The following is an 18,513-nucleotide window of genomic DNA, read 5'->3' as shown; positions in this document are numbered from 1 at the left end:
TGGTGTTCTGAGTTGAGAATATTTGTTTGTTGATTGACTTTCCCTACTCACTGTTTGTGGTTCCCTGAATTTCACCATTGGTAGAATATGACTCCATCAAGTTTGTACTAAAGTGAATGTTTATATTGCAACAAAATGTATTCTGCCATAATCATAATCTTGTGTCGTTTTTGTAGTTGTAAAGACTGGTTTTGCACTGTTTAAAAATAGCACTCAAAATGTCTGCCAAGGCTGCAAAAGCACAGTTTCCATAGTGATGTTGCTGTGCAGGTGACATCATTGCACCAGGGACATCGCATAGGATTCTCTGGTATTTACGTAGACTGTGGTTTTGAGGGCAAAAAACCCATAGAGATTTGCCCAAATACCAGAGCATCTCCACTCACCCCTGGAATGTCCTCCAAATCCCCCCACTGGATTGGCGAGGGGACCTGGCATATGTGTCTTGCATATCAAAGTTTCAAAGCAGTTCTGTAGAGGAGAGTGTGTAGATGATGCTAAGATCCAATTTGAAGATAGACATGGGGCATGCTATTTCTTAAAATATACTAGAAGAGGGAGATGTGATGAGAACAGTAGCACAGAGAATACTCAGTTATACATAAAGCCACTTACAGGATAGACTTGGAATGCATTCAACTCCATTCCATCCTTAAACCAAATATCTTGTAAAACTAGCTGTTGATCAGAGCTCTAAAATAGGGGTGTCAAACATGTGACCCAGTAGCCAGGCCCCAGGAGGGCTCCTATCAGGCCCCCAAAAACTGGCTCTTGTCTGCTTCCTTCACCCTCTCTCTTGCTTCCTTCTGCAGCTCAGCTTGCTTTGCAAGGCTTGCTCAATCGCACAGTAGCTACAGAGCAAAACCTCAGTTTTTTTCCATTGGTTGAGGCTTCTCCCTCTCCTGGTCCCCTGGGGAGGGAGGGAAAGAGCCAGAACTTCCTTTGCCCAGTTCCCTGGATACCATGGGAGAAATACCATGAAAAGCACCTTTAAAACCAATAAGTGCTAATGTTTTAAGCATGCTATAGGTCTGTGTCCTTTAAAAAGTTTATATCTCTGCTACCTGATTTTGAATAGGTACACACATGGCCCAGCCCGACAAGGTCTCATTTATATCAGATCCAGCCCTCATAACAAATGAGTTTGACATCCCTTAAAACATATGCTTATTTTAACCACTGAAAATATCAATTCATCTACTCAATGTGGATCCATCTGTGGATACCTAAATCTGGAGCTATAGACAACCAAGACCATTCGTTTTACAAAAGTGAGAAAACCCAAGATTTACAGAAATCTGTACCGCCAAGAAACAAATGTCCTCTGTAGTGGCCATTCTGGGGGTTGCTAGGCAATGAGAACAGTATTGCCAGCCTTGAAGCCTTGGTTTCTGTCTGTAAAAAATGGTGGGCAAGGCCCTTTCCAGGCCTCTTTCAGCTTTTGAGGGAGGGACCAAGCCCAAAAGCAACCACTGGCAGGCCTGATTGCTTGGGATTATTCAACAACAGCCAATGTAGTATAGCGGTCTGAAACAACCGGAATCTGGGAGACCTGTATTTAAATCACCCGTGAACTGTGGAAGCTCACTGGGTGACAGTCACTTATATATTCTCAACCTAACCTACCTCATAGCATTTCTGTCAGGATAAAATGGAGGAGACAAGAAATATGTAAGCTGCTTTGGGTCCCCACTAAGGAGAAAGGTGGAATATGAATTCAGTAAATAAATAATAAATATAGTAGAAGACAAAATGATGATGATATTGGATTTATATCCCACCCTCCACTCTGAATCTCAGAGTCTCAGAGTGGCTCGTAATTTCCTTTATCTTCCTCCCCCACAACAGACACCCTGTGAGGTGGGTGGGGCTCAGAGGACTCTCACAGCAGCTTCTCTTTCAAGGACAACCTCTGCCAGAGCTATGGCTGACCCAAGGCCATTCCAGCAAGTGCAAGTGGAGGAGTGGGGAATCAAACCCGGTTCTCCCAGATAAGAGTCTGCACACTTAACCACTACACCAAACTGGCTCTCAGATTAGAAGATGGCTAAAAGATTATAGAAGAGAGAGAAGAAGAGATCAGAGTCTCAGTGCAGTTTACAATCTCTATTCCCTTCCTCTCCCCACAACAGACACCCTGTGAAGTAGGGGGGGCTGAGAGAGCTCTGAGGGAACTGCTCTTGAGAAAGCAACTCTTTCAAGAACTGTGACTGACCCAAGGTCACTCAGCATGTGCATGTGGAGGAGTGGGGAATCAAACCCAGTTCTCCCAGATTAGAGTCCACACACTTAGCCACTACACCAAATTGACTCTCCTGGGCCCAGTGGCCAGGAGTAAGTGGGTGGGAAGGCAAGAAGGAAGCTGGTATAGGTTGCCAGGAGGAGGAATAGAGGAAATAGTGGAAAGAGGGAATACAAGAGAAAGTGAGGGGCCCTCTGCAACTCCTTGCAGATTCCCTACTGAGCAACTGGGACTAGCCCATTGGCTAGTAGTACACAATTGGGCCCAGTCCTCTGACCACCACTATATGATTGGACCTGGCCTGGTGGCCAGCACTGCACAGTTGGGCCATAGTTTTTCCAGTTAGCATCTGCTGGGGGAGGGAAGGAGGAAGACTGGAAGACAAAAGAGCAGATAGAGGTAAGTTGGCTAGTGGGTGGCAAGGAAGCAGGAAAAGGGGGGAGTCTATTGGGGCTGCCAGGGAAGAGAGAGGGAGAATGAGATGTCTCCTGTAAGTCCTTGCAGTTGTCCTGCTTGTACACTCTAATTAGACTCCTTTTTTTCCTGAAATAACAGGTGTAATGGGAGAATATGAACCCAAAATAGAAGTTCATTTTCCTGAAATCCTTCCTGCTGCTAAGGGCTCAACTGTAAGACTGGAATGCTTTGCCCTAGGAAAGTAAGTTTTTATTGTCCTTCGCAAATATTGATAGCATATAAGTATACACAGTAAGTGGATGCAGTGAGCACTTGATACTTTCCCTTCTGAGCACTTGTTATGTGAACCCTACATGAATAGTTGTGGTGTCAGGCTAGAATATAAACTAAACAGACTCTTATTCCAATTATTTGTTTGTTACATTTCAAAACTGATTAAAGCCTAAGTCCTCAAGCAAAGAGACCTGGGTTCAGAGCCCCCACTGTGCCACAAAGCTCCATAACAGTGCCATCCTAAACACATTCTGAGCCCATTGAATTTGGAAGATGATAGCTCTCCTTATGACAGCAGTGTGTATGACCGTGGTCCAATCAGTTTTTTGCAACCAAATCTCCTTCAAAGGGTTGCTATAAAAGTATAAAAAGACAAGAGATGATGATCACATGAACTCCCTGGAAAATGAACAGAATACAAAATTAATTAAAAATACTAGGAATGAAGAACAAAATTTGAGTCAGTCCAGTGGCACCTTTAAGACCAACAAAGTTTATGAACATATGAAGCTGCCTTATACTGAATCAGACCCTCAGTCCATCAAAGTCAGTATTGTCTTCTCAGACTGGCAGCGGCTCTCCAGGGTCTCAAGCTGAGGTTTTTCATGCCTATTTGCCTGGACCCTTTTTTGGAGATGCCAGGGATTGAACCTGGGACCTTCTGCTTCCCAAGCAGATGCTCTACCACTGAGCCACCGTCCCTCCCTAAGCATCCCTCCCTAAGTTTAATTCTGGTAGAAGCTTCCATGTGCATGCACACTATTGAAACAAGACTCCCTCAGTCATTACATATAGGTAGAGAGAGGGTGGGGCGGTTAGTTGCCAGGAAGGGCTAATTAGAGTCAAGATGTTTAAATAACTGAGTGATATGTATAACTAAGATTAGATTAAGCAGTTGGTAAAACCTCTGAATAACAGCAAATTAGCATACTGATAATCATGCAGATTAAAGAGTTAACAAACTGATGAGAAAACTAAGTTTGAGTCCAGTTGGTCTTTTAAAACTAACAAAGTTTAATTCTGGAAATAAGCAAGTACTGAGAGATTTAGCAGATGTAGTGAGATGAGAACCAGATATCTCTGTTAAGCCCTGAGGCAGGAGTGTCAAACATCCCCCAGAGGGCTCCTGTCAGGTCCAACAACAACTGACCATTGTCTGCTTCCTTCAGTTGCCATTTTGTGTTTCTCCCCTGTGGTAAGCCAGCCAGCAATGCAGCCTCTCCTCACTCTTTCCCTCTTCCCCCTCTCTTTTCCCAAAGGGAGGAGGAGGGAGGAAGAGTCTCAGCCAGTAGAAGAGCTTGGCTCTGTAGCTCTGCTTTGTGATTAAGTTTGCCAGGCTCAATCAACTACACTGCAGAGCTAGCCTCTCTTTTCTCTGTTGGCTGAGACTTCTCCCTCTCATGGTCCCCTAAGGAAGGAAGCTCACAATTCCCAGCCACTTCATGTTTTCCTCTAGGTCTTAGGCTCAAAGCATTGACCATGAGATCTCTGTAATGAATGTCAATAAATCAAAAGTAGGTTTGCGACTTACAGATGTGCACACTTGAACAACACCTGAACAGCATATTCAAGATTGGTACAGCACAGACATTGTCTACAGTTCTTGATGCAATAATACATAGCAAGAGGTGACATTTATCAGAGACTGTAAAACAAAGTATTGCAAGTGTGCTAATGTTTTAAGCATGGGAATGCATGAGTGGTGTGATCATTGCACTTTGTTTCTGGCACATGCTTTTTCCGCCAACCCCACTGCGATGTATGTTTCAGTGCCTCCATAGACCTGGCCAGGAGCGTGTGTGTGCTTGTCTGCTTCTGTGGGACTTAGGGGGGAAAACTCAACCCAGCTGCAAATCCATGGTTGCAACCCGTTAGCGATGTGGATGACCAAGCATGGGCCCCTTGTGCTACTATGCTGGCTTAGGGGGCACTGTCTGATCCATACATAAGAACATAAGAGAAGCCATGTTGGATCAGGCCAATGGCCCATCCAGTCCAACACTCTGTGTCACACAGTGCCCCAAAAAATTATATATATATATACACACACACACACACACACACACACATATATATATATATATATATATATATATATATATATATATATATATATATATACACACACTGTGCCTAATAGCCACTGATGGACCTCTGCTCCATATTTTTATCTAACTCCCTCTTGAAGCTGAATATGCTTGTAGCCGCCACCACCTCCTATGGCAGTGAATTCCACACGTTAATTACCCTTTGGGTGAAGAAGTACTTCCTTTTATCCGTTTTAACCTGTCTGCTCAGCAATTTCATCGAATGCCCACAAGTTCTTGTACTGTGAGAAAGGGAGAAAAGTACTTCTTTCTCTACTTTCTCCATCCCATGCATTATCATAAGAGTGTTGGGGGGGGGGGGGGGGGGGGGAAGAGTTCAAAGATCATGCAAAACTGACAGAGTCAGGCCATGTAGGTCATTGTTGCAGTGGCTTTCCACATTCATGGGCAGAGGTCTTGTGTATTACTCACAACCTCATCCTTTTAAACTTGACATTGGGGAAATTAATCCTGGGACCTTTTTTCTGAAAAAGAAAAGAAAAGTTCACTTAATCACAGCCTCTCTCTAGCAGGTTCATGATTCAGTCTCTAGATATGTAGTCTACAAAGATAATATATTTAGAATGCTTTAGAAATGATAAATAACCGAGATAATGAACAAAGAGTCATCCTCATAGTAACCTAAAAAGTTTACCAGGTACTATGGCATATTTATAAATCTGTGGCTGAGAAATGTTGTGTATGTGTTGTTGTTGTTGTTTTAATTAATGTGACTCTTAAATTATTTATTTATTTATTTATTACTGCTATTACTATTACTATTACTACAACAAAAGTCCAGTGCCTCGAATTAACTGGAGAAGAACTGATGGAATGCCTTTGCCAAGCAAAGTAAAGTTGAGGAAGTCCAGTGGCATGATTGAAATTCCCAATTTTCAACAAGAAGATGCTGGTCTCTATGAATGTATTACTGAAAATTCTAGGGGAAAAAATATTGCAAGGGGACGCCTCACATATTACGGTAAGCAGTTTCTTTAATATAAAATGCACTTTTATAAAAGAATCATCAGTTACCCTAAAATCTTTCTCCATAAGGAAGCAAAATTCCCCATCTACAGGGAGGGCAGGATACAAGTCCAAGGTAATAACAACAACAACAACAATTTCCACTGTCCAGTTTGAAGAGACTCCTATAACTAGTATTAATGGGGTGCCTTTAGGCCGTCTGTTATTCATTTATGTAAAACATTTATTAGCTGCTTTATTCCTTTATGGAGCTCAAGACATTTTACAATATAAATAAAATACATAAAATAGCATACATAAAAATACATAAAACTGAAATTTAAAATCCCAGCCTTAAATAAAATCATCTTCAGCTGCCTTCTAAAGGTCAAAAGTGAAAGCGCCAGGCACAGCTCCCTGGGAATTTGTTTCTTAATCATGGAGCTTTACTGGAAAGACCCTCTCTCATACACCTACCAAATGAGTTTCTTTGATTGATAGGACAATCAGAATGGTATCTGCCTCTGATCTTAATTCCTGGCAGGAAGATATGGGAACAGATACTCTGGTACGAAGCCATGTAGGGCTTTAACGATCTACAACAACCCCTTGAGTTGGGTTTCAAGGGTAGCTCCAAGAAGAGTTTATTGCAACAGTCCAGTCTAGATTTAACTAAGGTATGGATCACTGTGGCTAGATCTGACTGAACCAGGAGCAGTTGCAGTTGGCTCACCAGACAAAACCAAGTAAAAGCATTCTGAGCCACTCCAGTTGCTTTCTTTTCTAAAGTGACTACTGTAAAGTGGCACTCTCAAGCTGTGAACCTGACTTTTCAAGGGAGCAGCAACTTATCCAAAACAGGAGAGATCTTAAGTCCCTGGTCTGCCTTTTTATTAACCCAAATAACTTCTGTCTTGTCAGCTTGTTCACCTTCATCCAGCCCATTACTGACTCCAAGCACTGATTCAGAACATCAGCAGCACCCTCAGAATCAGGTGTACAAAAAGGTAGAGCTGGGTATCATCCACATATTGATGACACTGCAACCCAAACTTGATGACCTCTGCTGTTGGCTTCAAGTAGATGTTAAATAGCTTGGAGAACAAGATCAAACCTCTGAGGCTCTGAAAAAGTGGAGGAATGTTTGGAGAGACTGTGTAATTTTTCTCCTGCTGGTTGTCTACTAAAGATGCTCCTAGTGCTACCTTCCCACTCATTAGAGCAAAGATACAAGAACCCATTTTTCTTATCCATGTAGGCAACCCAAAAGGGTCATTATGAGTCAGATCGACTTGCTGGCAAAAAAAGAGATGCTTGGGTGGGATGATTAATGTCCCAGCATCCTTGTTTTTCATTTAAAAAAACCACTATGAGAACATTCTGATATCAGTTTGGGCTCTTATTATACTTATACTGGTTTCAGTGGCACTTTAGTGGATTTAACATGGATACTGTGGTACTTCTAAAACACAACTTCTAGTGGAAATGCCAACTATTGCATTTAGTTATGCTATGGGTATATTCTATAGGTAAAGAAATGGCACCTGATAAAATATGAAGGGTACAATCACACAAGCAGTTTGGCCTGCCATAGCCATTCCTCTGCTCTGGATTAAATGGGTGCAATCACATGCACACATCTGCCTCGTGACCCACTCCCTCATAACTCATGCTAAAATGACTCCCACCCAGCTTAAATAGCCACCAGCAGATTTGGGTGACTTCCCTGATGAAGTGTTTCCTTTGCGGGTTTCTAGCATGGGAATGCATGAGTGGTGTGATCATTGCTCTTTGTTTCTGGCACATGCTTTTTCCACCAACCCCACTGCGATGTATGTTTCAGTGCCTCCATAGACCTGGCCAGGAGCGTGTGTGTGCTTGTCTGCTTCTGTGGGACTTAGGGGGGGAAACTCAACCCAGCTGCAAATCCATGGTTGCAACCCGTTAGCGATGTGGATGACCAAGCATGGGCCCCTTGTGCTACTATGCTGGCTTAGGGGGCATTGCCTGATCAACATAAACTGCCCCAACTCTCATGACTTTTTAAAAGCCAAGATTCTGCTGTGGCAACCTGCCTGCCTGATTGAACCCAAATTACTGTACAACAGAGGGCTGTCATATTTTTGCTTTTTCGCCCTAAAAATGTTCTTCATTGACCTAGATTCAACTACTTTTCTTGTTCATTCTTTTTAACCTACTGCAAAAAATTATAGAATAGAGTCTCCTGTGAATTTTAAATATATAACCAAATGAATACTAAATACCAACAAAGCATTTTACTCTTTTCATTATATGAAACTGTTTTGCAAGCTATGTAGTCACTGATATTTTATGTGAAAGGTCACACCAATAAACAGAGTTCCATTTGTAGATGGGAAAGTTAAGGAATGTTTCACTGCTAACTGGAAAAGGTTTATATTGTATAAAGAAGGCAGTCAACTAACAGTGTCCCCAAATAACTTCCATATCTATTTTCGTTTTGTAATTTAAAAAACAAAACAAAACTGTAAAACATCCATTTATCCCAGCTACATACAAATGAATACAAATTGATTTTTCATATGTTGTGTAAAATAACAAATCATTCATTAAATAGTCAGTGTAAGTAAGGTGGATTTCCAACAGTAAAAAATCTCTATAGTTTGGCTTTGTTTGTTGGTAAGGTTACAGAAAATCCACAAATGCTTCCATCACCCCATTCCAACAGTGCCCAAAAAAGTTTAATCAAGAATAAAGGGAATGTATAAAATGTATGCATACGTTTTCAAAGATCAAGCACATTCTGCAGTCTCTTCAGGGGTTAGTGACCATCTCCTTGGTGTCTAAGCTTTTTTTTTTTTTCATTCAAAACTACCTCATGAACACAAAGTGAAATTTATAGTCATTTCTTTTGCCAGACATAACTCGCAATTTTATTGGATTGTATTTATTGTTTCCTTTTGTGAGTCACCTTGACCACTGGAAAAGGTGAGTAATAAAACCCTTGTTTTTGCAGTGCTGTTTTGTGATTCTTTGTGGGGTAGGACTTCGCAGAGAATGACATTTCTGCAGGCCTCTTTATAGAATGTAATACCTTAAATACTATCCTCTCACAGCTACCACTTTGGTTGTTTAGCGTTTCTCTGTGTGTACCTGATATGCTCTGTGGATCTTTTGAACTTATGTATGAACTACTGTGCTTCAATGTGATAGAAATGAAGGCAGGCTTCAAGTGTCATAAGTACTGCCCATCCTGGGTTATTATTTTATGATAATAATGAGTTCCAATATTGTCTTTGGCATGAGTTTCACAATGTAAAGGGATGGATCCTCAGGAGCTTTCCTCTGGTCTAAGCAGGTATCATCCAAATTTAAATAATTCTTCCACCTACAGAAGAGCCACTTAAAATTGAAATAAGGTTAGGCTTGCTAAAACTTTACTCAGTGGAGTAGTAGGATGTGGGTAGGATTCATCATCATGTCTTGGTGAGGTAATTTTTATATCTAGCTCAGGTAGCTAGTCATAGAGTTTTTGACTTCACCTTTGTTCTTTTTGTTTTCTTTGCACCAAGATGGAGTATTGCCAGGAAAACTTAATAATACGCAAGGTTGATTTTGTTCTAACAATCTAATGAGTCAGGGGAAGATTTAGTTGCATTATTGATATTCCAGGCATAAATAACATTCCAATAAGTTAAATTTATTTCATTGGTCTTTTGCTGTAATCCTTGGCAAAGGATTAACTAATTTTATTTAATCTTTTCCTACTTTGCCATTTACCTGTGTGATACCTGCACAGTACCAACCTGTTTGTAGTTAGAAAACTATATTTATAATTATTTTTTCCACTGGATTATCTTTCTCTGAATTAATAGTTTTATATAAGTGAGGGTGATGTCGCCTTGTGACTCAAAATATTAACATCTCTGTGAGAGATATCACAGTTTAGAAATCTTCAGAATAAGCTAAACCATTTGCAAAAATATCGTCTAATAAAACCACAAGGACAGCTTTCCTGAAGTTCTTGTAAGAAGTTATTCTGGGAAGCAGCACATTTCAAATTTAAAGACTTCAAATATCACCAATCTGCTACAAATAGCTAGCACACTGGTGCTAGTTTTTGTTTTTTACTGGAAATCATTTCCTATGAACAATGAATGAACTCAATTTAACAGAAACAGAGTTGCTACAACCTAAACATTTAACAATAGCACAGATCTTTGCCGTGTAATATAGATTCCAACTCTCTCCTTATAGAAATAGTGAACATAGCACTTTTGAAATTGGATTAAAATATAATGAAATTAATAAATCTCACTAGGATAAGAACGATCATCAGCCAATGTTTCAGTTGTTGTAGACACAGCTGCATGTTTTCATTAGATCCACTGTACATATGCAGAACTGTTACTGCACTTGATATGGCGAAAGTACTTAGTGTGCTTTTCCTAAATGCACTTTTTAGAATCAAAAGTTGCATAAGTATGGTACAGTTCATACTTCATGTGACTCAAGGGCAGATACCAAGTGCAACATACAAGTCATGACTAAATTTAGCCCTGTCCTTAATTGCAGTCAGGGCCTAAATGTGCTTGAACAGCTTTCCCATATGTCCTTGAAGTTTATTTATTTTTAGAGCTAATTAATTCAAATACACACTACTTCCACTACTGTACCTTTTACTGGAGCATCCATTGGTTTGAAAGTGTGGAAAGAAATATTCTTAGTCCATCTTCTGGGCATGGAGCAGGGGTAACTGGGGGTGGGGGGGGGTATTTGTGACTGTCCTATAATGTGCAGGGGGGTGGACTAGTTGACCCTAGAGGAACCTTCCAAATCTATGATTCTAAGTAGAAATCTTTTTAGAGCAGTGGTAAGGGGCAATTACTAGAAACAAGAGACTTACACGTACAGTACAGGAAACAAACAGCAGGATGGATGTCAGTGTTAGGTACTGTTTGTGAATTTCAAAGGGACATATACCGTAACTTCTTCCTATACAAACCTACTTTCAAAAGGCCTCTCTCTGAGCCTCTTTACTCTCCAAGATACGGGTGCTAAGTTCTTTTGATTGGCTGGACCTTGATTTCTCTTTTCTTTTAAAAGTTATATTTTCTTGATTAATACTACTTTATGAATTTGTTTTCATGTGATTCAGCTGTTAGCACCCTTGATGAGTATTTTTTTTTTAAAAAAGTATTAAAATAAATGCATGATGAATCAGTATTGAAGTCCTAGAACCTCCAGGTTCCCTTTTCACATCTTTCTTAGTTAATTTGTACATCTCCTCACAATTGGTTTGTTTTAGCCCATCCTCATTTCCACCGCCCTTTTTGAGATGGGTTGATTAGAACACTGCATACAGTATTCAAAATATTGCTTTGCTATATATAATTTTTTATCTGATGAATCTCCCCCCCACCTTCCCTAATAATTTTTAACACCAGATTTGCCTTTTGCACTGCCAGTAAACTCAATTGAGTTTAGCTGGTATTTCCAGGGCTCTTTACACTATGATTCAGAGATCAGTTTTCTTGTTATATTAATTTGCTTCCCCTCCCACCCTTCTTCCAAGGGAGCGCCCTTCCATTTTTTTCTAGCTCTTAACAAACATATAGGGTAGTTTTAGGCTCAACAGTATTGGCCATCCCAATGAGCTTAACAGCAGAGTAGGACTTTGAAACAGTTCTTGGTAGTCCTAGTCTGATAACTATAATTTACTGCAATTCTCTGTTTTAAATATCAATGAAATTGTTAGCTAAAGTTTGTTGCACCAACTTGCATCTATTTACATTATTGTGATGCTAATATTTGGAAAAATTTAATTAGTACAAGTTTCCTTTTTTCCTTCCTCCTTCCTCCAGCTTTATAGTTTGATTATCACCATCGGTTTTGGTTTATATTTAGGAAAGCACTGAAGTTGAGGTTAACTATGTGTTTAATAATCACTGATTCCACAGGGGCTTAAATTGACCACATATTTAAATGCTTTATTGAATAGGCATTATGGGTACTTAATACCACAAGGCCTTTGGAGTACTGACCTTATTTTGTTGTCTCTGCAAAATGCTGTGTATATACTAGTAGCACTGTAATGTATAAATAATTTATAAAGGGTTATCTTTTCTAATTTAGCTTTAGATTCTTAACTGTTCCTCCCAACACAAGTTCTAAACTGTTAATTAAAATAGATATTCTAGAACAAATATTCTTGGTTCTTTCGCAATATCACTAAGATCAAACTAATCTGTTTAATTATTTCTCGTTAGACACTCCACTGTCAAATTAGGAACAGTTTTTCTTTCCTCTCACTTCTAATATTTTTAGCACAATTTTTAATTGTGTTAGTTTTCCATCTTTAGAGTCAAAACAAATGTGATAAAGTGTATAGACCTCCATCTGTCTGTAAAAGGTAAATTACACATGCAGCCACAATTTAGATGTGCCCTTGAGGTGATGGGAGAGTGGAAAACCAACTCTTGCTTGGTTTTCATAATGAAAATTGGATCCCCCACTGCGAGCCGTTGTAACATAATGGTTAGGGTGTTAGACTAGGAGCTGGGTAACTGGGTTTGAATCCTCACTCTGCTGTGAATATTTACCAGGTGACCTAGGGTGCATCACTGTATTTCTCAAGATTGCTGTGAGCTTAAAGTGAAGGATGGTGTTAACCTGTGTTGTTCCCAGACTAAGCCTGTGCTTGTGAAAGGGATCTCTGATTTTTCTCATAGAAAGACATCTCCAGGGAAAAGAGAGAACTAGAACCAGGTTCATAATTTTCATGAAGTTTTATTAATACATAAACTCTAATAAGGAATTTCTCTAGAAATACATTGAACACATATAACATAGCTTGTCCTAAAATCTTACCTATGTTGAACCATGGATTTATTTGAGACAGCATAGAGCATTTGTAACATAGAACATGGAAACAATGCAATAGCATAGCAAGCAATATATGTCTCACTAATCCCAAAGACAACTTAATAGACGGTCTCACCTTCACACAATCTGCCTTGAGGAGTACCTGTAAAATAGGAAGTGAGGAAAAGAGGGCCGGAGCCTTTCAACCTGACTTCCATCGAGTTCTCCCTCCATTTTTATACTTCTTTGGCTCATCTGCCCACCTTTGTGATCCAATCAGATTCTTACAACCACCCTTGGATTCTTACCAATATGATAACATGTTTCCTTTGGTAAAGCCCCGTAGCACAGAGTGTAAAGCTGCAGTATTGCAGTTGAAACCCTCTGCTCACGACCTGAGTTCGATTCCAGTGGAAGCTGGTTTAGGTAGCCGGCTCGAGGTTGACTCAGCCTTCCATCCTTCCGAGGCCAGTAAAATGAGTACCCAGCTTGCTGGGGGGAAAGTGTAATGACCGGGGAAGGCAATGGCAAACCATCCTGTAAAAAGGTCTGCCATGAAAACACATGACGTTGTGAAAGCAGCAGCATCCCAGAGTCAAAAATGACTGGTGCTTGCACAGGGGACCTTCCCTTCCCTTCCCTACCTTTGGCAAAAAAATAAAAAAATCAATAAGCAAGATTTGTGTAAGAACACCATGTGTGTCCTGTCTGGGTTTTGCCCTTTACCCAGGGCTTCTCAACTCTATTGAGTCAACTTGACCCATTCTGGGGTTCCTCCTTGACAAGGACATCTTGACTCATTGGTTCAAGCTGCCCTGTTCTGGGGTTTCTGAAACTTGGATGCTACTCAGAAAGAGAGAGATAACCTTGTTTTGGATAAAATAATCACCACAGTTATTTGTTTGTTTATTACATCGCAGGAGCATTGGCGCAGCATGGGGGTGGATCCCTATTAGGGCAACCTGCCTGCTTCCTGATAACTGAGTGTCCTTGAGCCAGTCACACACTCTCAGCCTGGCCTACCTCATGGTGTTAGAATCAGAGGATCACTGAGTTGGAAGGGACCATACAGGCCATCTAGTCCAACCACCTGCTTAATGCTTTAGAGCATCCCTGAAAAGGGTTTGTCCAGCCACTGCTTAAAGATTGGGGGAGCTCACCACTTCCCTAAGTAGCTGATTCTACTGTTGAACAACTCTTACAGTAAAAAGTTTTTTTCTAATATCCAACAAATACCTTCCCTCCCTTAATTTAAAGCCATGATTGTGATTTCTGTCTTCTGCTGCCAACAAGAACAGCTCCCTGCTCTCCTCTGTGACAGCCTTTCAGATACTTAAAGAGAGCAATCATGTCCCCCCCTCAACCTCCTGTCCCCCCCTCAACCTCCAGACTAAACATTCCCAAGTCCCTCAGCCTTTCCTCATAGGGCTTGGTCTCCAGTCCCCTGATCATCCTCATCACTCTCCTCTGCCACAAGTATCCCAAACAACCTGACATCATCTGACCCTGTCATACTAATGTAGAGTCCCAGTTGAAACAGATGTGAGAGATTTCATTCTGTCCACATCATTTTTTAAGTGAGACCTCCAGAACTACACACAGTACTCCAGGTGCAGAGTACCAAAACTGCACACAGTTCTCCTCACCAATACAGTGTACAGTGGGACTATGACAGTTTGCAATTTGGATGTTATGCCTCTGTTGATACATTCCAAGATAGCATTAGCTTTTTTATCACTGCATCACACTGGCTGCTCTTATTTAACTTATGGTCCACCTGTACCCCAAGATCTTGTTCACACACACTGCTGCCCTTAAGTGCATTCCCCATCCAGCATTCATGCCCCTTGTTTTTGTTACACAGATACAGAACTCTACACTTATCCTTGTTAAACTGCATCTTGTTCACATCTGCCCTCTTTTCCATTGTGTTCAGATCTCACTGAATTCGATCTCTGTCTTCTGGTGTGTTCACTGTTACTCCCAATTTGGTGTCATCTGCAAATTTAATGAGTAGCCCCTCCACACCCTCATCCAGATCATTTATGTGGCACATCACTGGACATCTCCTTCCATTCAGATGAAATGCCATTGACAACTAATATTTGAGTATGGTTCTCCAACCAGTTCCCTATTCGCCTAAGTATCCTAGAGTCCAATCCACAGTCCTCTAGTTTACCCATCAGAACATCGTGAGGAACCCTGTCAAAAGTTTTACTGAAATCCAGGTAAACAACATCAACAGCATTCCCTTGTGAGGAGTAGAAAAGAAGATATAAGCCATTTTGGATCCCCACAGGGGAAAATGATGGGGAGCATATTAATTAAATAAATAAAGTATATAATTCAGATCACTGGTGTCTGATTTCATGTCCTCTGAGTCCCTTCAAATCTGAAAAGCTTTATCTAGAGGTAAATCTCTCCCCTGTAGCAGTTTGGTGATATCAGCATAAAGAGACCACAGCAGCCATATACCCATCTTAGCTCTCCAAAGCTAAGAAGTACCTTCTTTGCTACAGTGACTTGCAAGCTACTTCCAGTAACAAAGACACTGCAGAGAAATAAAGAAGACTGGCTGAACAAAATAAAAATCCAAATAAATTGAAGAGACAGGAAATTACTTCCAAGAATGACAAGATCTCACAGCTGCATTCTCTGCTTCTTATAGAACCTTTCCTCCTGAATGCTTCTGTATCAGTGAGGCATGACATTGAAATTAGCACCTACTGCCATAATGTTAGTCATGTTAACAGACACAAGTGAATACAATGTGACATTAATGTATCATTGAAGGAATGCTTTTGAAGCCAGAACATTCTCTGTGTTCACAATTGGTCAATTGTTTCACTAACATGTTTGTTTAGCAATGTGGAAAAAGCTCTTTTTTCTTCATTGAAGTTATTTCCCCCTCTCTTGTTTTCTTTCACAGCGAAGCCTCACTGGGTTCAGATGATAAAAGATTTTGAAGCTGCTGTGGAGGACAACTTGTACTGGGAGTGCAAGGCCAGTGGCAAACCCAAACCATCCTACAGATGGCTGAAAAATGGAGAAGCTTTAGCATTAGAGGTGAGTGAGTAAGAAGTTTGTTGTTGCACAGTTTCACTATTATAGCATCTCTCTATTAAAGCCACAGTAGTCCCTTGGTATACTAAGGGGCTGTGGGTGATGAAAAGGCAAGGGAATACAGCTAAGGAGTGTCAATGTAGGAAGATTAAAGTTGAATCTGATAAAACATGGGCAGACCTCACTTGAAAACATACTCCATACTGGAGAGAGTGGCCACCATTGTCTGCTGCTGTTCTAATGTGGCTCGGGACCTGGTGGGATATGGCCAGCAGGAAGAGTTGGATTGCTTGGTGACCTGCTGTGGCCCCTTTGCTCAGCACACTGCAGATGAAATCTCTCACATCTGTCCCAACTGGGACTCTGCATTAGCATGATAGGGTCAGATGATGTCAGGTTGACATCCTATCCAGTTGTTTGGGAAACTTTTCAATTTGTTCATTCTGTGTATGTGTATAGAATCACTGAAGGTTTGAGCCCTACAACCTGTGCATATGACCCTTGCCCTTCCTGGCTACTTAAATCTGGACCCAGGAGATATCAGCAACTATTGACCACTCTCAAATGTTCCACCACTGAGCAAGCTGAACAGGTGGTGGCTGGACAACTGCAGGAATTTCTGGAAGAAGAAAGTTGTTTAGATTCTTTCCAGTCCAGTTTTAGGCCTGGTTATGGGACTGGGTCACCCCTGCGAATAACCTGTGCTTGGAGATGGACAGAGGGAGCATGACTCTGATTGTCCTGTACCTCTCAGCAACTTTCAGTACTATTAATCATGGCGTTCCTCTGGACCACCTGTGTAGCCTTGAATTGGGAAGCACTGTTCTGTGATGGTTATGGTTCTACCTGAGGGGTAGGTTTCAGAAGGTGGTGTGGCAGAACTTTTGCTTATCCTCTTGGTCTTTGGTATCTCATAAGGCTGCATCTTGTCACCTATGTTCTTAACATCTACATGAAACATCTTGGTGTTGCCATCTGGACATTTGGGTGAGGTTGTCACCAATATTTGGATAATAGTCAGCTCTGCCTCACACTTCCAGCTATTGGACAGAAGTGCCTTTTACCAGCTTTGGTTCTCCAGATGTCACAGACAGAAAAGATCTACCACTGTAGCGAATTGCCTATTTGCATCTGGATTAGATTACTGCAATGTGCTCTATATGGAGCTGTCCTTGAGAAGTATCCAGAAACTTCAGTTGGCACAGAGTGCTGCATCCAGAGTGTTTACTGGAGAGGATCATAGGAACCATGTCATTTCAGTCTTGGCTCATCTTTACTGGCTTCCAGTGTGTTTCTGGCCACAAGTTAAGATGCTGCTGTTTACCTTTAAAGACCTATATTGTTTGGGACCAGCCTACATAAAGGATTTATGAACCTACTGAACTATTGTGGTTGTCTTCAGGAGTCCTACTTTGGTTTTCCCCACCTTCTGAGATAGGTCAGGTGGCAACTCAGGAGAGGGACATCTTGGTTGTGGCACCAAAACTCTGGAACTCTCTTGCCATCCTCTGTCAGCGGGTGAAGACTTTTTTGTTTTGCTTTATCCTCTTCTTTCTGCCCAATTGTTAAAATTTTTTAAATGTTTTGTTTTTTATGACTCTTTTTTAAAAAAAATCATGCATTGTTGTTGCATTGGTTGGTTTTAATAGTTTTAAAATGTGATTCTATTATGTATGTTATCATTTGTTAGCCACCTTGGTGGTTGTTGTGAGGCCCAAAAGGTGAGATATAAATCTTGTAAAATAAATTAATAGGTTTGGAATCCACATTAGAGCTTTGAAGCAAATTTACATAATAATTTCCTATCTCAAATACCTTCTGTACTTAAGTATTTGCCAAACAGTTATGAAAACATGATAATTGGCCTTAATGGAATGAACAAGACCACCAGGCTAAGAGTCAGTGTGGTTTTAGTCTGAAACAAAATTACAAAGATCTGTAGAAAAAACACAAGGCACTATTGTTTGCTTATTAAAATAAACTTATGATATGAGCTTTGAAAGAGCTTACTCGGAAAGTTTTTTTTGGCAGAAGCTGGGAATTCTGGGATTCATACTTTATCTGATCTTCTAACAGTGTGAGAAAATGAAGACATCTTAAGTTTTGCATCATGGTAATGGGTAACAGAGGGGTATTCTTTAAATGCACGTGTTTTCCCCCCATAATGCTAAATAATGGTTTTCATATTCCACTTGAAGGAAAGCCATTACTAGAGCCTTTGTGAAGAGTGATTAGGTCATCACATGAATAGTTCATCCAGAAATGGTAATACTTTCTGTGATGAAAAGAATATGAGTCGGACCCAAAGGTATCTTAACTCTCATGCTCATGCAAGGAGGAATGCAAGGACTGTAAATGAGAGATTCCAATCTTAATGTGTTTGTTTTTAAACTTGATTGCAAATCTGTTTACATGCTATACATTGTTTTGTTCTTTGCAAATTCTCTACTGGCTAAATCACCAACTTTTTATTGGCATAACAATTTCATAATGAATGCATTTGGTTTTCAATATGAAGGAGCTTTTTGCAGAGGAGAACTCAGTCACATGCCCCAATCAGCAACCTAAAGCGGTTCAACTCAAGTATAGGTATACCATCTTAGTGAGAATTGGACCTCCCAT

General features: G+C 40.5%; 1 protein-coding gene across 1 annotated transcript in view; it reads left to right on the top strand.

Moving 5' to 3' along the window:
* The window catches only part of LOC132572472 (contactin-3-like), a 367,650-nt gene that overhangs the window by 283,882 nt on the left and 65,255 nt on the right, over positions 1-18,513 (top strand). The window contains exons 5-7 of the mRNA XM_060239563.1: positions 2,798-2,900; positions 5,817-6,001; positions 15,758-15,894. Coding sequence (XP_060095546.1) covers positions 2,798-2,900; positions 5,817-6,001; positions 15,758-15,894 — 425 coding nt within the window. The remainder of the gene's footprint in view (positions 1-2,797; positions 2,901-5,816; positions 6,002-15,757; positions 15,895-18,513) is intronic.

This window comes from Heteronotia binoei, chromosome 5 (assembly GCF_032191835.1).
Source record: "Heteronotia binoei isolate CCM8104 ecotype False Entrance Well chromosome 5, APGP_CSIRO_Hbin_v1, whole genome shotgun sequence".
In the NCBI taxonomy this organism is placed as follows: Eukaryota; Metazoa; Chordata; class Lepidosauria; order Squamata; family Gekkonidae; genus Heteronotia; species Heteronotia binoei.
Note: the sequence above shows the minus strand (reverse complement) of the source record. Positions and strands in the feature narration are given on the sequence as shown.